The sequence below is a fragment of the Pan paniscus genome, chromosome 11, assembly GCF_029289425.2.
Source record: "Pan paniscus chromosome 11, NHGRI_mPanPan1-v2.0_pri, whole genome shotgun sequence".
Taxonomy (NCBI): Eukaryota; Metazoa; Chordata; class Mammalia; order Primates; family Hominidae; genus Pan; species Pan paniscus.
The window spans coordinates 70,618,815-70,635,278 of record NC_073260.2 but is presented as its reverse complement, the minus strand read 5'-3'; the positions used below and the strand labels follow the sequence as shown (position 1 = coordinate 70,635,278).

The following is a 16,464-nucleotide window of genomic DNA, read 5'->3' as shown; positions in this document are numbered from 1 at the left end:
GTAACAGCCTTCCCTTCCCAAGAATCCTCCTCTGCCTTACCGCCACAGTACAGGCCCTTGAAGGCCCTTAATTGCTGATGGGGATGGAGCAGCTAGAATCACCTTGGGAGCTTTTAAATATCCTGATTCCCAGGCCACAGCCAGGCCAATTAAATTAGACTCTGGGGAATATCACCATTTAAAAAAGAGAAAGAGAAAAAAGATCCAGGTAACTCCAGTGTGCAGCCAAGTCTGAGACCCAGTGGGCTAGTCTGAGCAAGCTGGAGAAGAAATAACTGCGGCATCTGACAAGGGGATGAAGCTCCACTCTCCCCAAGGATACTTAGGAGCGAGTTGTTGTTGCAGAGAGAAGGGAAGAAAGGGAGCAGGAAGAACAAAGTTGCCCCTTCCTGTCTTTTTCTAAGTCAACTGCAGTCTCCACCCATCCAGTGCGGGTAACCTAGGCTTCCACACGCAGCTCGGGGTGGGGGGAGGTGGGTCCCCTGGTCTGGGGTACTGGGCAGGGTGAGGTGACCGCTGGGAGCGCTACCCTGCGGCGCATCAACAGCCTCAGGCGTGGGCCCTGCACTCTCCAGAGAAGGCGGCGGCTGCCGGGTGGAGAGCAATTTGGGGACACTAAAGAAAGCTGGCTCGGGCGCAGGTGGCGCTCGCAGCCCCAGCCCACAGTTGAGCCAATCGCGGGCGCAAGCGCAGCCTGGTGGCGGCGGCGGTAACGGAGCGCGGGGCTCTGGCAGGAGCCGGCGGAGGCAAAGGCAGCGCCAACCGAGAGCCGCGCGCAGGCTGGAGGCAGACCCGCGCGCGCAGGCTGGAGGGAGACCCGCGGCGAGGAGCCAGCGAGAGCGCTCGGCGCTGGGCTGTTTCCCGGCCGAGGGAGGCGAACTTCTCATGGGGAAGAAGTGGAGGGATGCGGCGGAAATGGAGCGGGGCTGCTCCGACCGCGAGGACAACGCGGAGAGCCGCAGACGCAGCCGGAGCGCCAGCCGGGGCAGGTTTGCCGAGTCGTGGAAAAGGTTAAGTTCCAAGCAGGGGTCCACCAAACGCTCGGGACTCCCGTCGCAGCAGACGCCGGTAAGTGGCCGGGGGAGAGCCCCAGTCTTTGCTTTCTTTTCTCTCTTCGCACGCGACTTGAGCCCTTTCCATGGTGCTGAACTTGCCTCCCTAAGGGTGAGAGCCAGGGAACTTGTGGCGCCGCTTCTAATGAAAGAGAGTGCTGGGGGCTGTGAGGAAGGGCGAGAAGGAACGTCTTCCCTCCCTTCAGCAGGGGAGGGTCTCCTGACGTCTCTGGCGGCTCTGCAAAAATTGAAAACATGTTCGAGAGGCGAGGGGGCTCGCTGTTAGATCATAAGAGTTTTGCAGTTAACAGAGCGTGTGAGACGTTGTCGAGTGTATTGTGACTCCTGTGTACGTTCCCAAGGGTCTGTCTGTGCAGCATGTCGAAGGTACTCGGCCTCCGCTGAATGAGGGCGGAATAGAAAGGGCATGCCATATTTTTACTCTCTTAGCACTTGCTCTTTCCATCCCACACCCCCACTATTTTAATGGGAGCGTTTAATTGTTTGCAGGATGTCATTTGCATACAGAGAATAGCAAGAATATCCCAGGTGCTTGTAATCCTACTGCTTAACATATACAGCGTTCAGACAAGTTTTCCCATGTGTCAGCTCCTCTTCACTGTCTAATTAGTGCAATAAAAGCACTCCAGTGAAATTAATATAGGCATCATATGTGTGTAGAGAAGTGCAGTTGATAAAAAACTTTAGCTGCATTTGCATTTTTAGTATGTGAATATTATGTTTTCCTTTATCCCAGAGGGAGAGAACGCTGTTCTAGAAGAGAGTGCAAAGTCCTCCTGTTGCTCCTGGGGAAGGAGGATACACCACTTTTAACTTCCCAAACATCATTAAGAATACCAGCGTGTGTGTGTGTGTGTGTGTGTGTGTGTGTGTGTGTGTATTTGTTTTACATCCAAAGGGCTTGACAGCAGATGTTGCATATTGAAGAGACTTTGATTTAATTAAAAGAGAGAATGGTACATAAGCATTGATCCCACAGCGTGATTAATGTTACCCTGCTCTGTTTTTGGGAAGTCGTCATTGAAGGATAAAAATTAATCCCTGAAAAGTAAGATGTTTAAACATTACTTCCACAGAATGTAATATAAACATTTGAAATTTTTGGTGTGTTTATTTTGGTTGCTTGTTTACAAAAATGTTATGAAATTTCAGGTATTTTTCTCAAATACTTAATGTTTTTTGTGAGCAGGTTTTTTCATCTAAATATGGGTATAGCACCCCTAAAAAGGCAAGTGATTTTACTTCAGGTGTAGAAATATTGTTTAGAAATGTGTACTCGAAAATATTTTTTACAAAAGAATATTAATCTGAAGATAGGTTTTTCTGAAATAAATTATGTGGAAAATATAAAATTCATGACATCTGTTTTTTATCAAGTATGTGAACTAAAAATTCAATCCTCTTTTTAATAGGAAGTCTAAGTGTTAATCTAAGGAACTTCTTATGCTGCATTTTTTATTCTGTTCAACAGGTGTGTGCACAGTCTATATCAGGAACATATAAAATCTTCATATAACTATGTTATAAGTTAGAGTAAATGATTGCAGATTTGTTACCTAGAATAAAAATGTGGGAAAAGAGCCTAAGAGGGTACCATGACAACCAGAGACATCTGGAAAAGTAACTATGTCCTCCTGTTTGCTAAGGGTGATGATGGTGCTGTAGTTCTCTGTAGTACTTGTTAATTGAAACATTAGTAATTCAGTTAAAAACCAGTTAAGGCAAAAGCCTGTGCTTATTCTCACATTGCATGGCAAGTTTGATATTGATTTTCTTCTAAAAACCTAATAATAAGTGCTTCTAGCTATAATTTTTAATTATCAGTGTTTTAAACAAAGATAGTGAGGTTTTGTAAATCTTAGAGCTAAGATGGTGGTTTTGAACCAAGGTTTGATTCTATAGTTGTTAACAAAGAGTTTTGACTTCATTTGTAAGTGAGACACCCAACTTATCTATGCAAACAGGAGGAAGGAAATCATAATGCTTATAGCAGACATGCTTATAAAAGTTTTTAATCTTTAATGTAAGATTTTTTCTCTCCCTTAAAGTGAGCTGTTAAAAAATAGCCTAACCTGTAAAGATTCAAGCAGTTAATATGATTAATGCTGTTCTTTATTTATTCTTATGAATAAATAAGATATTCCATAATGTAACTGTGAATCTTATTCATTATGTGTTGTCCCCAAAATATTGTGGTATCCATCCTGACAAAGAAAATATGAGGGGTTCACTCTGTCTTTTGAAGACAAAATAGAAAAATGTGGAAAAATTTGATTAATAGTAAAACATGGGGGCTTTCATAAATCTTTTTTCTTTTGAGAATATAAAATAATTGTTTTTTTAATGTGACACTTGTTACTCTCTTCTCTGCTTTAGTTGGATTCTTGAAATCACTTCCAGTTAAAGTTATTCCGAGGGAATGATATAGTCCATGACTCTGTCCTCAAGGGGAATGATTGTATTAGTTTTTTTTTTTTTTTTTTTTTTTTGAGATGTATTCTTGCTCTGTCGCCAGGCTGGAGTGCAGTGGCACAATCTTGGCTCACTGCAACTTCCGCCTCCCTGGTTCAAGTGATTCTCCTGCCTCAGCCTCCTGAGTAGCTGGGATTATAGGCACGCACCACCACACCCAGCTAATTTTTGTATTTTTAGTAGAGATGGGGTTTCACCATGTTGGCCAGGATGGTCTCGATCTCCTGACCTCGTGATCTGCTCGCCTCGGCCTCCCGAAGTGCTGGGATTACAGGTATGAGCCACCGTGCCTGACCTGGTTTTCATTTTCACTAGCAACAAAGCATTGCATACATCATAATTAATAGAAGATATTTTCTTTAGTAAGGAGAGTTCTGCTATACTCCTGGTATCCAGAAAGACTTTATTCATGATCTGAGGCATGCTGTTTTGGTACGTAAAGTGTAGGGGAGGTCGGCTTGACTTGATTTTGACAGTTAGATTTCCTACCTACTTATCACTAAATATGTAGGGGTTTTCTTAGAGGTTGGGTAACTCCATGATTTTGACGCCAATATTAGAAACCCAAAAGTTGCATTTCTGGCAGTCTCTTTGGAGTAAATGAAGTCTTGATGCTCTTATGGAGTATGGCAGGCCTACAGTAGAAAATGTGTGCTATCCCTGCCACTGCCCACTTGGATCTCCTTCTGTTCTGGTGACAGGCAGAAGCAGTGTTGCCCTGTGCAATAGCTGAAGGAAGGGGCAGCTGTTCTGTGTCCTAATAGTGGCATTTAAAATGCATGTTCTCAAGTTCTGGACCACAATAGTGGGTGTGTCTAACAAATCAATCCTTGTTGATTTGAAAAGACTTTTTTTTTTTCCATTTTTGTAATTCAGGAAACATCTTCTCTCCCATATTTTAAGGCTTCATGGTTTACAATGGAAGCTTTTTGAATTCATGTTGCTTTGCTATAATCCATTAATCTACAATATTAAATTACACCCCAAATCATAAAATTCCGATACGGTAAAGTGGTATTTAATTATATTCATTCCTTGGAAATTGTTCCTTTCTGAGATTGCGTCCTAGGTCATTTTTCAAATCTAAACTGTTTTTTAGTAAATGTAAAGATGTTATATATTAATTTCATAGTTTTATTATTATGAAAGTTATACATTTGAAATTCAGATATCAAATTAAGTTTCTGGATATTAATGTTTTAAATACTGTCTGTGTTGAATTGGTCAATAGGTATAAAAGGAATTTAAGACTTCTTTGTCTCCATTCTATAAGATTTGGATTTCATATTTCTTTGTGAATTATTGTTCTTGTTATTCCTGCTATTTGTTTTGATTCTATCTGTACAGAAATGCATGGAAATCTATTGAAAGGTGATTCAACAAGTGCTGTCTCGCATTACAAATGTCAGCTGCTCACCACAGCGTGTGTGTATTTTTATTTCATCTCAAATTTTTAAATCAGAATATAAAGAAAAAAATCCAGCATTATTTTGGGAAAAAGAGAAAAATAATTTAGATTTCAATTAAGTATATTTATCCTCTCCCAAATTATATGCTCTCCTTTTTAACCTTAATTTAAATTTAACCACACATTTATCTTTATTTACTTATTTATTTTTATTTAGGTAAAATATACATGTACAATTTACCATATTTGCCATTTTTCAGTGTATAGTTTAGTGGTAATAAATGGATTTATATTCTTTTTTCCCCTCCATATCCCCCCTTTCCCTTGCACTTAGCATGTATGTATTTTTAATTTTAAAAGGAGATTTCTCTTTCTACCCCCACAGCTATTTAAAAGCTTGTTTTCAAATAGATGCAGATTTAATTTAGTCTCTGAGTAAACTCTGTAAAAGGAAAAAAAGAAACTGTGCTGAGGGAGTAAAATGATGGAGGTGTAATTAGAGTTGTTTTTCAACCTTAGACAGCACTCTTGCTTCCACTAATGCTATAATTACCCTTATCAGCAGGTACCAACCACAGATTATCACACCTTGTGCAGACAAGTGGGCAACTGAGAGAGTGTATGGAAACAGCAGTGAGTATGTAGAAAGCACAGTGCTGCCAAGTAAGCAAGTCCATTTCAGCTGGTTACCAAAGCTACTCTTCTCACAGCTGTTTGAGATGCTGTGCGTGCAGGAGGGATCCACAAACAAACCTACCATTCGTTTCTGTTGTTGACTTGCCCTCTTTGAGCCTACTAGGTAATTTCCAGTTTTCCCTGCTAAAAGCGAATTCTTTAAGGTCTTAAAATAAATGAAGAAGGCCGGGCACAGTGGCTCATGCCTGTAATCCCAGCATTTTGGGAGGCCGAGGCGGGTGGATCACGAGGTCAGGAGATAGCAACCATCCTAGCCAACATGGTGAAACCCCATCTCTACTAAAAATACAAAAATTGGCTGGGGGTGGTAGTGCGTGACTGTAGTCCCAGCTACTCAGGAGGCTGAGGCAAGAGAATCACTTGAACCCTGGAGGCAGAGGTTGCAGTGAGCCGAGATCATGCCTTTGCACTCCAGTTTGGCAACAGAGTAAAACTCCGTCTCAGAAAAAAAAAAAAAAAAAAAAAAAAAAGCCGAGTCAAAGGCAAAACTAAAGTCAGAAAAACTCATCTCCCAACCAATTGCCCATTTAAGGATTACGTGGCTAGTAGGTCCTTTGTGGCTATCGTAGAAGCAATGGCAACTGGGTGAAAAGAATTGTTGTTTCCTTTTTCAGTGTCTAATATGCTATTGCAATGTCATTAAACCTTTAGTAGTTTGTTCTTGTTACACAAAGGGCTCTCCTGATGAAAGCAGAGCGAATCTCCTGCAGTGCTAGCCCATTACTGTATAAACCATTTCTTGACAGGTTGATTTTTGTCTACTGCCTTTTACTCACTCTGTTAAAAAAATAAAAAAGGGACAATGTTGTATTGCTCAGGAATACATTTGTGTTTTCTGGTTATTGTGATTTTTTTTTTGTGAAAAAAAAGACCATTTTCTGATAATGGTCCATTTTGTTGAAGCATTTCTGAAATAATATCTTTCTCTAGTAATTAATATAACAACCAACAAGCTCCTCCTCCTCATCACAGTGAATTAAAAATTTTAATTTAGTTTCAGCTTTAATTTGAGGACCACGAATATGTTAGAAAATGCCTAATTCAAATACTTTAAGTTTGGAGGAGTAAAATATCTTTGCATTGTGATGATTTTAAGTTTGTTTTCATTATTCCCAAAGATATTAGAACAGCTTCTCCTGCGATTAATTACTAGATCTTTAAAAACAATGGAATCATTAAAAATAACTTATAAATAGTAAGAAAATATTTCTTTCATTTTGTTAGACCAGCTGTGATGGTCTTCCATGTGTTGCTTTTACTTTTTATTTCTTTCATTTGCAAAGCCAAATGAGGGCTGGTAAAGCAAAAATGAAAGGATTATAGAGAACAACGTTTAAAGAAACATTCATCTAACTTTCGTTGAACACTTAAGAAGTGTTAGGCACCATGGTAAGTACTGGACAGCCTCTCTAATAGAGCTGATAGTTTAACACAAGAAATATGCAAAGTGACAACACAGAGATATACAAAGTCTAGCTTTATAGTCAGAGTACATTGGAGCAAAGGTTAAAGTAGTCAATGCCTCTTTAAGTGTGGTGGTGGGAGATTTGGAGAAAAAGCTTCTGAGACATTTATGCCTGCTTCTCAAAAGATGAGGAAGAAAAACAGTCACTTGGATTTTGCAATTTGGAAAGAGGGCAATAATACCTTTCTGAGAGTCATTTTAAATGAGTCATGAGGATAGATACCAGTGCAGTGAATGGGAGACAAGTTAGATGAGAAAAAGAAATAACAACAATGACAGCAAGTGCAAATATTTGTATGGTACAGTATGGTGGCTCTGGAACTGAGCAGATCTAGATTGGAATCCTGGTTCTGTCCATTATTAGCTGTGTAGCCTTGGGTGAATTATATTTCTATGACTCTTTTCTCCCCAGTTCTGCTAGGATAATCCTTCTTCCTTTCCTAGTGAGTTTAAGATTCACTTCAGTGTTTTGTTAATAAAGAAAAGTGTTTATTTATTTATTTATTTATTTATTTATTTATTTATTTATTTATTTTTTGAGATGGAGTCTCATTGTGTCGCCCAGGCTGGAGTGCAGTGGCTCAATCTCGGCTCACTGCAAGCTTCGCCTCCTGGGTTCACGCCATTCTCCAGCCTCAGCCTCCCGAGTAGCTGGGACTACAGGTGCCCGCCACCATGCCCGGCTAATTTTTTTTATATTTTTAGTAGAGACAGGGTTTCACCGTGTTAGCCAGAGATGGTCTCGATCTCCTGACCTCGTGATCTGCCCGCCTTGGCCTCCGAAAGTGCTGGGATTACAGGTGTGAGCCACTGCGCCCAGCCTAAGAAAAGTATTTATTGTATTTATTTTTATTTAAAACTTAGTCTCAAATATACAAAAATAGTAGAGAACGTGACAAAAATAATCCACATAATCATAATACACATTAGAGGTGAACAATTTGCCATCTTTTCTTCATATTTTTTTGAAATAAATAAAATGTCTTAAAATAAGCTAAAATATCCCCATGCCATTTCCTTGATTGTCTGGATCCCAATCTCTGACCTGAGCCAAAATTTTGCATGGGGCAGCAGGGGAGTAGTGCTGGCCTTCCGATCTAAGACTGTATTAACATTCAAATTAGACAGACTTGATTTCCAGCCTGGTTCAGGTCATTCGCTGGTTTTGCAACTGAATCTTATTGTCTTCCATCATGATAAAATGAAGATGAAAATACCTGCCCCCCAGGATGACTTATGAACATTAAGTGTATTGATATGTATAGTTAATTCAATGTCTGGTCAGAGCTATTCACTGAATGGAAACAGTTATCTAAATATTGGTGTTAACTAGACTTGTTACAATGCATGTAAAAAGCAGAAGTTGCTTTTGTTTGACAGGAGATGTTGTTTATGGTCTTTAATTTTTCTGAAATTAGAATGTTGTTGATCACATCCATGATGTAATGACTGTTAATTGTATTGGGCTGGTTTTGAAAATGCTTTAGAAAATAAAATCAGCTTGTCTTTTCCAAGATGATTATTTTCTATAGCAGATCCTGGTCCTTGAAATGTCCATTCTTCTGTTTTTACCAAAGGTAGTTTATTGACATTCTTGGGGCTAAAATATAAAATCCATACTATATTGAAATATGATACTTTTTGCTTTTGGCATTTTTATTACTGGATTCTTTATGTATTGAAATAGATTATAGTTATAAAATTAATCTCTTCATGAAGCTCAAGGACTTTGGGAAGGAATGTTTTTAAAACTTTCTTTTATTGTGGGATATTACAAACATATACAAAAGTAGAGGCAATGGTGTAATAAACCTATAACCCAGCTTTAATAATGATCAAATCATGACAAATCAATCTTGCTTCATCTATATCCCTATTTTCTATTTCTTCTCTCTCCCACTAGATTATTTGTAAGCAAGTCTTAGGTATTACATCACTTCCTCTAAAAAATATCTGGAAGAGAAAGATTTATTTATTTGTTTATTTTTGAGGCAGAGTCTCACTCTATCGCCCAGGCTGGGGTGCAGTGGCACAATCACTGCTTATGGCAGCCTCAGCCTCCCAGGCTCAGGTGATTCTCCCACCTCAGCCTTCCAAGTAGCTGGGACTACATGCATGCGCCACCACACCCTGCTGATTTTTATATTTTTTTTGTAGAGAAGGGGTTTTGCCACATTGCCCAGGCTGGTCTCAAACTCCTGGGCTCAAGTGATCCTTCCACCTCAGCCTTTCAAAGTGCTGGGATTACAGGCATGAGCCACTGCAACCACCCAGGACTCTATTAAAACAAAACTGTAACACTATTATCAAATTAAAAAAAAAACTTCTTAATACCCACAGATATTAAGTTAGAACTGTATTTCCTTGATTATCTCATAATTCTGTTTGAATTAGAATCCAACTGTAGTGGACACATTATAATTTTCCTTTTTAGTCTATGGTTTTCCCTCTCCTGATCTCTCTTCTTTTCCTCTCAACAATTATTTGTCAGAGAAATGTACTTATCCTGCACAGTTTTCTACATTCTGTATTTTGCTGAATACATCCCAATGGTGTCATCTCAGATGTTTCTCTGTCCATTGTATTTCCTATGAACTGGTGATTTGACCAGGTGCCTAGATCAGTTTTAATTTGAGTTTTTGGCAATAATACTTCATATGTATTCTGGCTGTCTCTCATTTTTGGGTATTAGCCACCACTGGGGATGATTGCTTAGAGAAGGGGCTGGCAAATTTTTCTTCAAAGAGCCAAATAGTAAATGTTTTAGGGTTTTTTTTTCTTTCTTTCTTTCTTTTTTTTCCAGAGTTTCGCTCTTTTGCCCGGGCTGGAGTGAAGTGGTGCCATCTCTGCTCACTGCAACCCCCGCCCCTGGGTTCAAGAGAGTCTCCTGCCTCAGCCTCCCTAGTAGCTGGGATTACAGGTGCCTGCCACCACTCCCGGCTAATTTTTGTATTTTTAGTAGAGACAGGGTTTCACCATGTTGGCCAGGCTGGTCTCAAACTCCTGACCTCAGGTGATCCACCCACCATAACCTCCCAAACTGCTAGGACAGGCATAAGCCCCCGCGCCCGGCTGGTGTTTTCGGTTTTGCAGGCTATAAGGTCTCTTATAATCATTCAATTCTTGCTGTTACAGTTCTTTCAAAAGCAGCCATAAGCATTATGTAAATAAATGGTCATGGCTGTGTTCCAACAAAACATCATTTATAAACACTAAAATAGGAATTTCATATAATTTTTACCTTATGAAATATTATTCTTTTGATATTTTAACCATTTAAAAATGCAAAAATTATTCTTAGCTTACAGGCTAAGAAAAACTGATAATGGAATGGATCTGGCCTTTATTTGGAGTTTGCCAAGATCCATTATTTTATTTGGGCATTGCAAAATAGTGATATTATGATTCTGTCTTTCCTTTTTCATTTATTAGCTGAAATAATTTTATAAGCAGAAACTTCCTTCATCAACTATTTTCTTATTCTGAGTTATAATTCATGTAATAGTCAAGATAAATGTTTGAGACAGTTTTTAAAAAGTTGAGCTAATAATAATAGGAGCTGTGTGGTGGCATTAATTTGTTAGTGTACTGTCAGGCCTTAGATTTTAATTGGGGCATTGTATTCAGTTAACTAGAAGAAAATATTGGACCCATTAATTGTGGAGGCCAATTAAAGTATTATTAAGAAATAGAACTTGTAAAAATATATTGTCAAACTATTTCTGTATTAAAGATTCTGCTTTCAGAATTTAAAAAAGTGTTGGGCATCGTGTTAAGTTTCCAATGCTGCCATAAGAAATTACTACAAACTTAGTGGCTGAAAGTAACATGTATTTATTATCTCAGTTCTGTAGTGCGGAAGTATGACATGGGTTTCACTGGACTACACATCAAGATGTCAGCAGGGCTGTGTTTCTGTAATATCTAGATGAAAATCTATTTGCTTGCCTTTTCCAGCTTCTAGAAGCCACCCACATTCCTTGGCTCATGGTCCCTGTCTTAGTTTGTTTTCATACTGCTGATAAAGACATCCTCAAGACTGGGAAGAAAAAGAGGTTTAGGCCGGGAGTGGTGGCTCACGCCTGTAATCCCAGCACTTTGGGAGGCCGAGGTGGGCAGATCAAGAGGTCAGGAGATTGAGACCATCCTGGCCAACATGGTGAAACCCCCGTCTCTACTAAAATACAAAAAATTAGCCAGGCATGGTGGTGCGTGCCTGTAATCCCTGCTACTCTGGAGGCTGAGGCAGGGGAATCGCTCGAACCCAGGAGGCGGAGATTGCAGCGAGCCGAGATCAAGCCACTGCACTCCAGACTGTGTGACAGAGCAAGATGCCATCTCAAAAAAAAAAAAAAAAGAAAGAAAGAAAAATAAAAGAGAGGTTTAATCGGACCTACAGTTCCACATGGCTGAGGAGGCCTCAGAATCAAGGCGGGAGGCCTCAGAATCAAGGCAGGATGCGAAAGGCACTTCTTACGTGGTGACAGCAAGAGAAAATGAGGAAGAAGCAAAAGCAGAAACCCCTGATAAACCCATCAGATTTTGTGAGACTTATTCACTATCACGAGACTAGCATGGGGAAGACTGACCCCCATGATTCAATTATCTCCCGCTGGATCCCTCCCACAACATGTGGGAATTCTGGGAGATACAATTCAAGTTGAGATTTGGGTGGGGACACAGCCAAGCCATATCAGTCCCTTTCTCCATTTTCAAAGGCAGTAAAGTTACATCTTTTTGGCCTTTCTGCTATCACATTGCTTTTTCTGATTCTCCTCTTCTGCCTCTCTCTTCTGCATTTAGGGAACCTTATGATTACATTGGGCCCACCTGGGTAACTGAAAACCATCTCTTTATTTTAAGGTCAAATGATTAGCTACCTTATTCCCCATTGACATGTAAAGTAGCATATTCACAGGTTCTGGAAATTAGGTTGTGAACCTCCTTGGGAGGTTATTATTCTGCCTTCCATAGGCATTGAGATATTACTTTTTGATTTGTTAACCCTTCACTAGAAAATGTTATGGAGATGGTGTTGAATGATTCTCTCTAAGGTGTCTTTAAATCCATGATAAATACTCATGTATTTGGAATGAGGTTCTGCTGGTAGACAAAGGAACAGAATAGATGAGGCTCCTTGCACACTTTGGGTTTCTGAGTGTTGAATTTATAGTGCTGGCAGTAGAAGAGGAAATTGCCTATCTTACTAGTGGATATTCAGTAAATTTGGGTATGTGAATGTTTTGTTTTAAAGAGCACCCACTCCCTACAAGATAAAGACTCAAATGCTATAGAAGAAAGAAATGTGAAAAAGACTTCTGAGAGACTTTTTTGCTACAGAGGGGAGAAATGAAACTAGAATTTGGCATATAACATGATATCTTGTAAGACTATTAGATAGTAATTATACATATTTTATATATTATTCACATTATAAGTACACTAAACTTGTCTTAATTATATTATTAGTCTGCTAAAAAGTTTAATAAGATGGGTCAAATGAGTGAGAAAACCAATGGATTGTACTCATGAACAGATAGTGTAAATTTGAGTTATTGATTAATTAAATCGAAGCTGTACAGGTAAAATAATTTTTTGCATATTCTTATTTAATATTTTCTCCATGGATATTGCAAAATGCAATTATTAATAGTTTGTAAATATTTTATTATTTTTTTCTTCTCAATGAATGAGAACAACACTTAAGTTGAAAGTTTGCATTATAATTCGTTTTAAAATGGAGCTGTTACCATTTTTTCCTGTTATTTGAGGACATCTGATTTTTGATAAAAGTGTCTCCTTTGCTCCATAAATAAAGATTATAGTAATAGATAATTATTATACATCACTGTTAATAGGCAAGAAAGAAAGGTGAAAAATTTAACACAGTCTTCAAAATGTTAACGTCAAATAAGGTGAGAAGTTGAGTCTCCCTTTCTTTTCAAAAATGGGCCTATTTTAGGGAAGTATGGCTTTGTGAAGAAGTCTAGAAAATTCTGAGCTGAAAAACCAAATTACTGCAAGTACAACTGAAGTCATACCACATTGGGCCTTGAACAATTAAACTATAAAACTTCATGGAAACAATAAATAGATGGTTTTCCCTAGAATATCTGTCACAGAGGATGTGTTTTAGTCCATTTAGGCTGCTCTAGTAAAATACCATAGCCTGGGTGGTTTATAAACATCAGAAAATTATTTCTTATCATATTGAAGGCTGCAAAGTCCAAGATCAAGGTGCTGGCAGATTTGATGATTGGTGAGGGTGAAGGCCTGCTTCCTAGGTGGCTGTCTTTTGCTGTGTTCTTACGTAGTGGAACTTTTTTATAAGGGCACCAATCCCATTCTTGAGGGTTCCACTTTCATGACCTTGTCATCTCCCAAAGACCCCACCTCCTAATATCATCACCTTGGGAACTAAGTTTAAACATATGAATTTTGGGGGGGACACAAACATTTAGCACACAACAGGATGACTTTATTTATTTATTTGTATTTTTTGAGACAGAGTCTTGCTCTGTCACCCAGGCTGGAGTGCAATGGAATGATCTCGGCTCACTGCAGCCTCCACCTCCTGGGCTCAAGTGATTCTCCTGCCTGAGCCTCCTGAGTAGCTGGGACTACAGGTGCGTGCCACCACACCTGGCTAATTTTTTTCGTATTTTTAGTAGAGATGGGGTTTCTCCATGTTGGCCAGGCTGGCCTTGAACTCCTGACCTCATGTGATCTGCCCACCTTGGCCTTCCAAAGTGCTGGGATTACAGATGTGAGTCACTGTGCCCAGCCTCAGGATGACATTCTATGATAATTCAGGAAATTTCCAAAGTGCATAAAGCTTCTATGTGTTAGAAGCACAAAGAGCTAGGGGATGTGAAGCATCCGACCTAGAGCTGCTATCTTCCTGTCAAAAGTCAGAAAGATATAAAGCCAATTTGCCTATAGCATGTGTAGCAGGTAATCTTGGGTTATGTGTCTACAACACTCATTTGTATCTGTGGGAAAGTTTTGAGCTTAAAATTGCAGCACTTGTTCAGAATTAGAGAAAAATTAACAACCATGTTTGTAGATACACAGCTGATGGAGACTCTGATGGTTGGATATTGTATTTGTTTTCATGCTGCAAATAAAGACATACCCGAGAGTGGGTAATTTATAAAGGAAAGAGGTTTAATTGACTCACAGTTCAGCATGACTGGGGAGGCCTCTGGAAACTTACGATCATGGCAGAAGAGGAAGCAAACATGTCCTTCTTCACATGGTGGCAGGAAAGAGACATGCCAAACGAAGGAGGAAAGCCCATTATAAGACCATCACATCTTGTGAGAACTCACTCACTGTCACAAGAACAGCACGGGGGTAACTGCCCACATGATTCAGTTACCTCCCACTGGGTCCCTCCTATGATATGGGGATTATGGGAACTACAATTCAAGATGGGATTTGGGTGGGGACATAGCAAAACCATATCAGAGATGAAGGCTTAGAAATTCTGCAATTGGTCATTCATGGCTGCAAATAAGTACCAGTGAAGCATGAAACAAAAAGTAAAGAAAGCTGAAGATTATATTCATAGCACAGCATAGAAATGAAGACAAAGGCAAAAAGACTTGGATCTTCACTTTTAGATGCTTTTCCCTTTATCTTTCCTAACTAAGAATTTTACTGTAGTTATAGTATATATTATTAGTATTACTATTCCAACTTGTGTGTATAATTAAGTTTAAGGTAATTGGTGAGTATTCATTATATGTCTTTTTGTTGTTGTTGTCTTTATAAATTCTCTAATAAAAGAAGCCCTTCAAGATTTATTGAGAGGAAGTTGTATAATTGGACCTGACATTTGCTGTCACCAACACATTGCCCAGAGTGGGTACCAGTTTCAGAATAGGATCTAGTCCCATTTTTTGGCTTCATATCACAAAGTCATCCCTCTAAACACACATTTTGAACAAAAAGATAAACTTTAAAATTGTTTTCCATGTTCTAAATTATCGACAGCCATTTTGTGACAAAGAAATGAGTTTTTATGCATTTAAAAGCATTAGATACTCCCACACTAAATGAAATTAAATTTTCCTTAAAAGATAAACAATAATGATTCAAATTACCAAGGCCTAGGACAAAATGAGAATGATCTGGTTTACAGCTACAAAAAGAGCTCATTGCTTTGAAGGTTCATCAAGTTATTGAATGTAACTATAGAATGCACTGGTAACAGTAACTAAAACAAGAGCTTAATTCATATTATTAAGACCAAACATCCCAAATGAATAGGCCATGAAAATGAATGCAGAAGGAACCAGAGATAAGCAAAAAAAAAAAAAAAAGTCCTACTTTTGTCTCATTATCCATTGAATACAGTTGGGGGACAGAAAACATTATTTTTTCAATCATACTCTATCTTGTATAACTGGTGCCTTTGGGTCCACCGATGGAGACAGACTGTTAGGCTGGTATGATAACATCATGGTCCTGTATTAATGTGAGCAGTGAGGTAATTCACAGGATATTGTATTACTGCATAGTTTATGAATCATACACATTGTAAGACCTCTAGAAGGCTGGATGTTATTGCTTCTTCCTGGGTAAAAACCTTATATGTACATAGAGTATAATCGGGTCCTTTGGTTTAGGATCTCCTTCAGGGCAACGACTGTATTTTATTCATCAATGTATTCCCAAATCTTGCTGAGTGGCTGGCATGTTGTAGAAACTCAGTAATTATGTGTGAAGTAAGTGAAAGAGCATAATGAAAATCCTGTAGACTTTGGTGTTTCATATCCTGGACAGAGAGAAGATGAAGTAAGAGAGAAAAATGAGCATAATTTTGGCATTTATTAATACCAGGCTCTTTCAATGATCTCTTATGTAATCTTTCATCATCATTCCACTGTGGGTTTTATTTTGATGCACAAGTTATGGAAGATGAAATAAAATTTCAGAGAAGTGAAGTCTATTTTAACCAAGGTCAGCTGGGAAAAGGTAGAGAAAGAATTCAAATATAACTACCCTTTAATTTTTTGTCAATATGCTACTGACTCGTGAGTCAGAGGTAAGATGATAAAAAGAGTGTAAGCAACGTTAATGTGTGTCTTTTCCCTCACAAAGATGATTTCTTCTTGAAGTTGACTTAAAGGTCACTATGGATGTTGAGACTAAGTCAAGGCAGTACTTGATAATGAAACTATATTGTCTGCAGGCCTGCAAACAAGCTTAGTTTGAGGAGAATTATTGAATGAAAAAAATTAAAAATAGGGCAATATAATTGTATTTACATGACCTGAAGACTTTATTTCCAGTATCTTTTTAATGTGCTGAAACATTTACTTATCCTTTCAAGTTTTAGATAA

The 16,464-nt window shown here is 38.7% G+C and overlaps 1 protein-coding gene across 11 annotated transcripts in view; it reads left to right on the top strand.

Moving 5' to 3' along the window:
- Positions 1-726: 726 nt before the first annotated feature.
- Positions 727-16,464, top strand: part of TRPM3 (transient receptor potential cation channel subfamily M member 3) — a 905,462-nt gene continuing 889,724 nt past the window's right edge. For all 11 annotated transcript variants that reach the window (XM_034967586.3, XM_034967598.3, XM_034967583.3 and 8 more), the window contains exon 1: positions 727-1,068. In XM_034967586.3, coding sequence (XP_034823477.1) covers positions 886-1,068 — 183 coding nt within the window. In that variant the 5' untranslated portion in view covers positions 727-885. The remainder of the gene's footprint in view (positions 1,069-16,464) is intronic.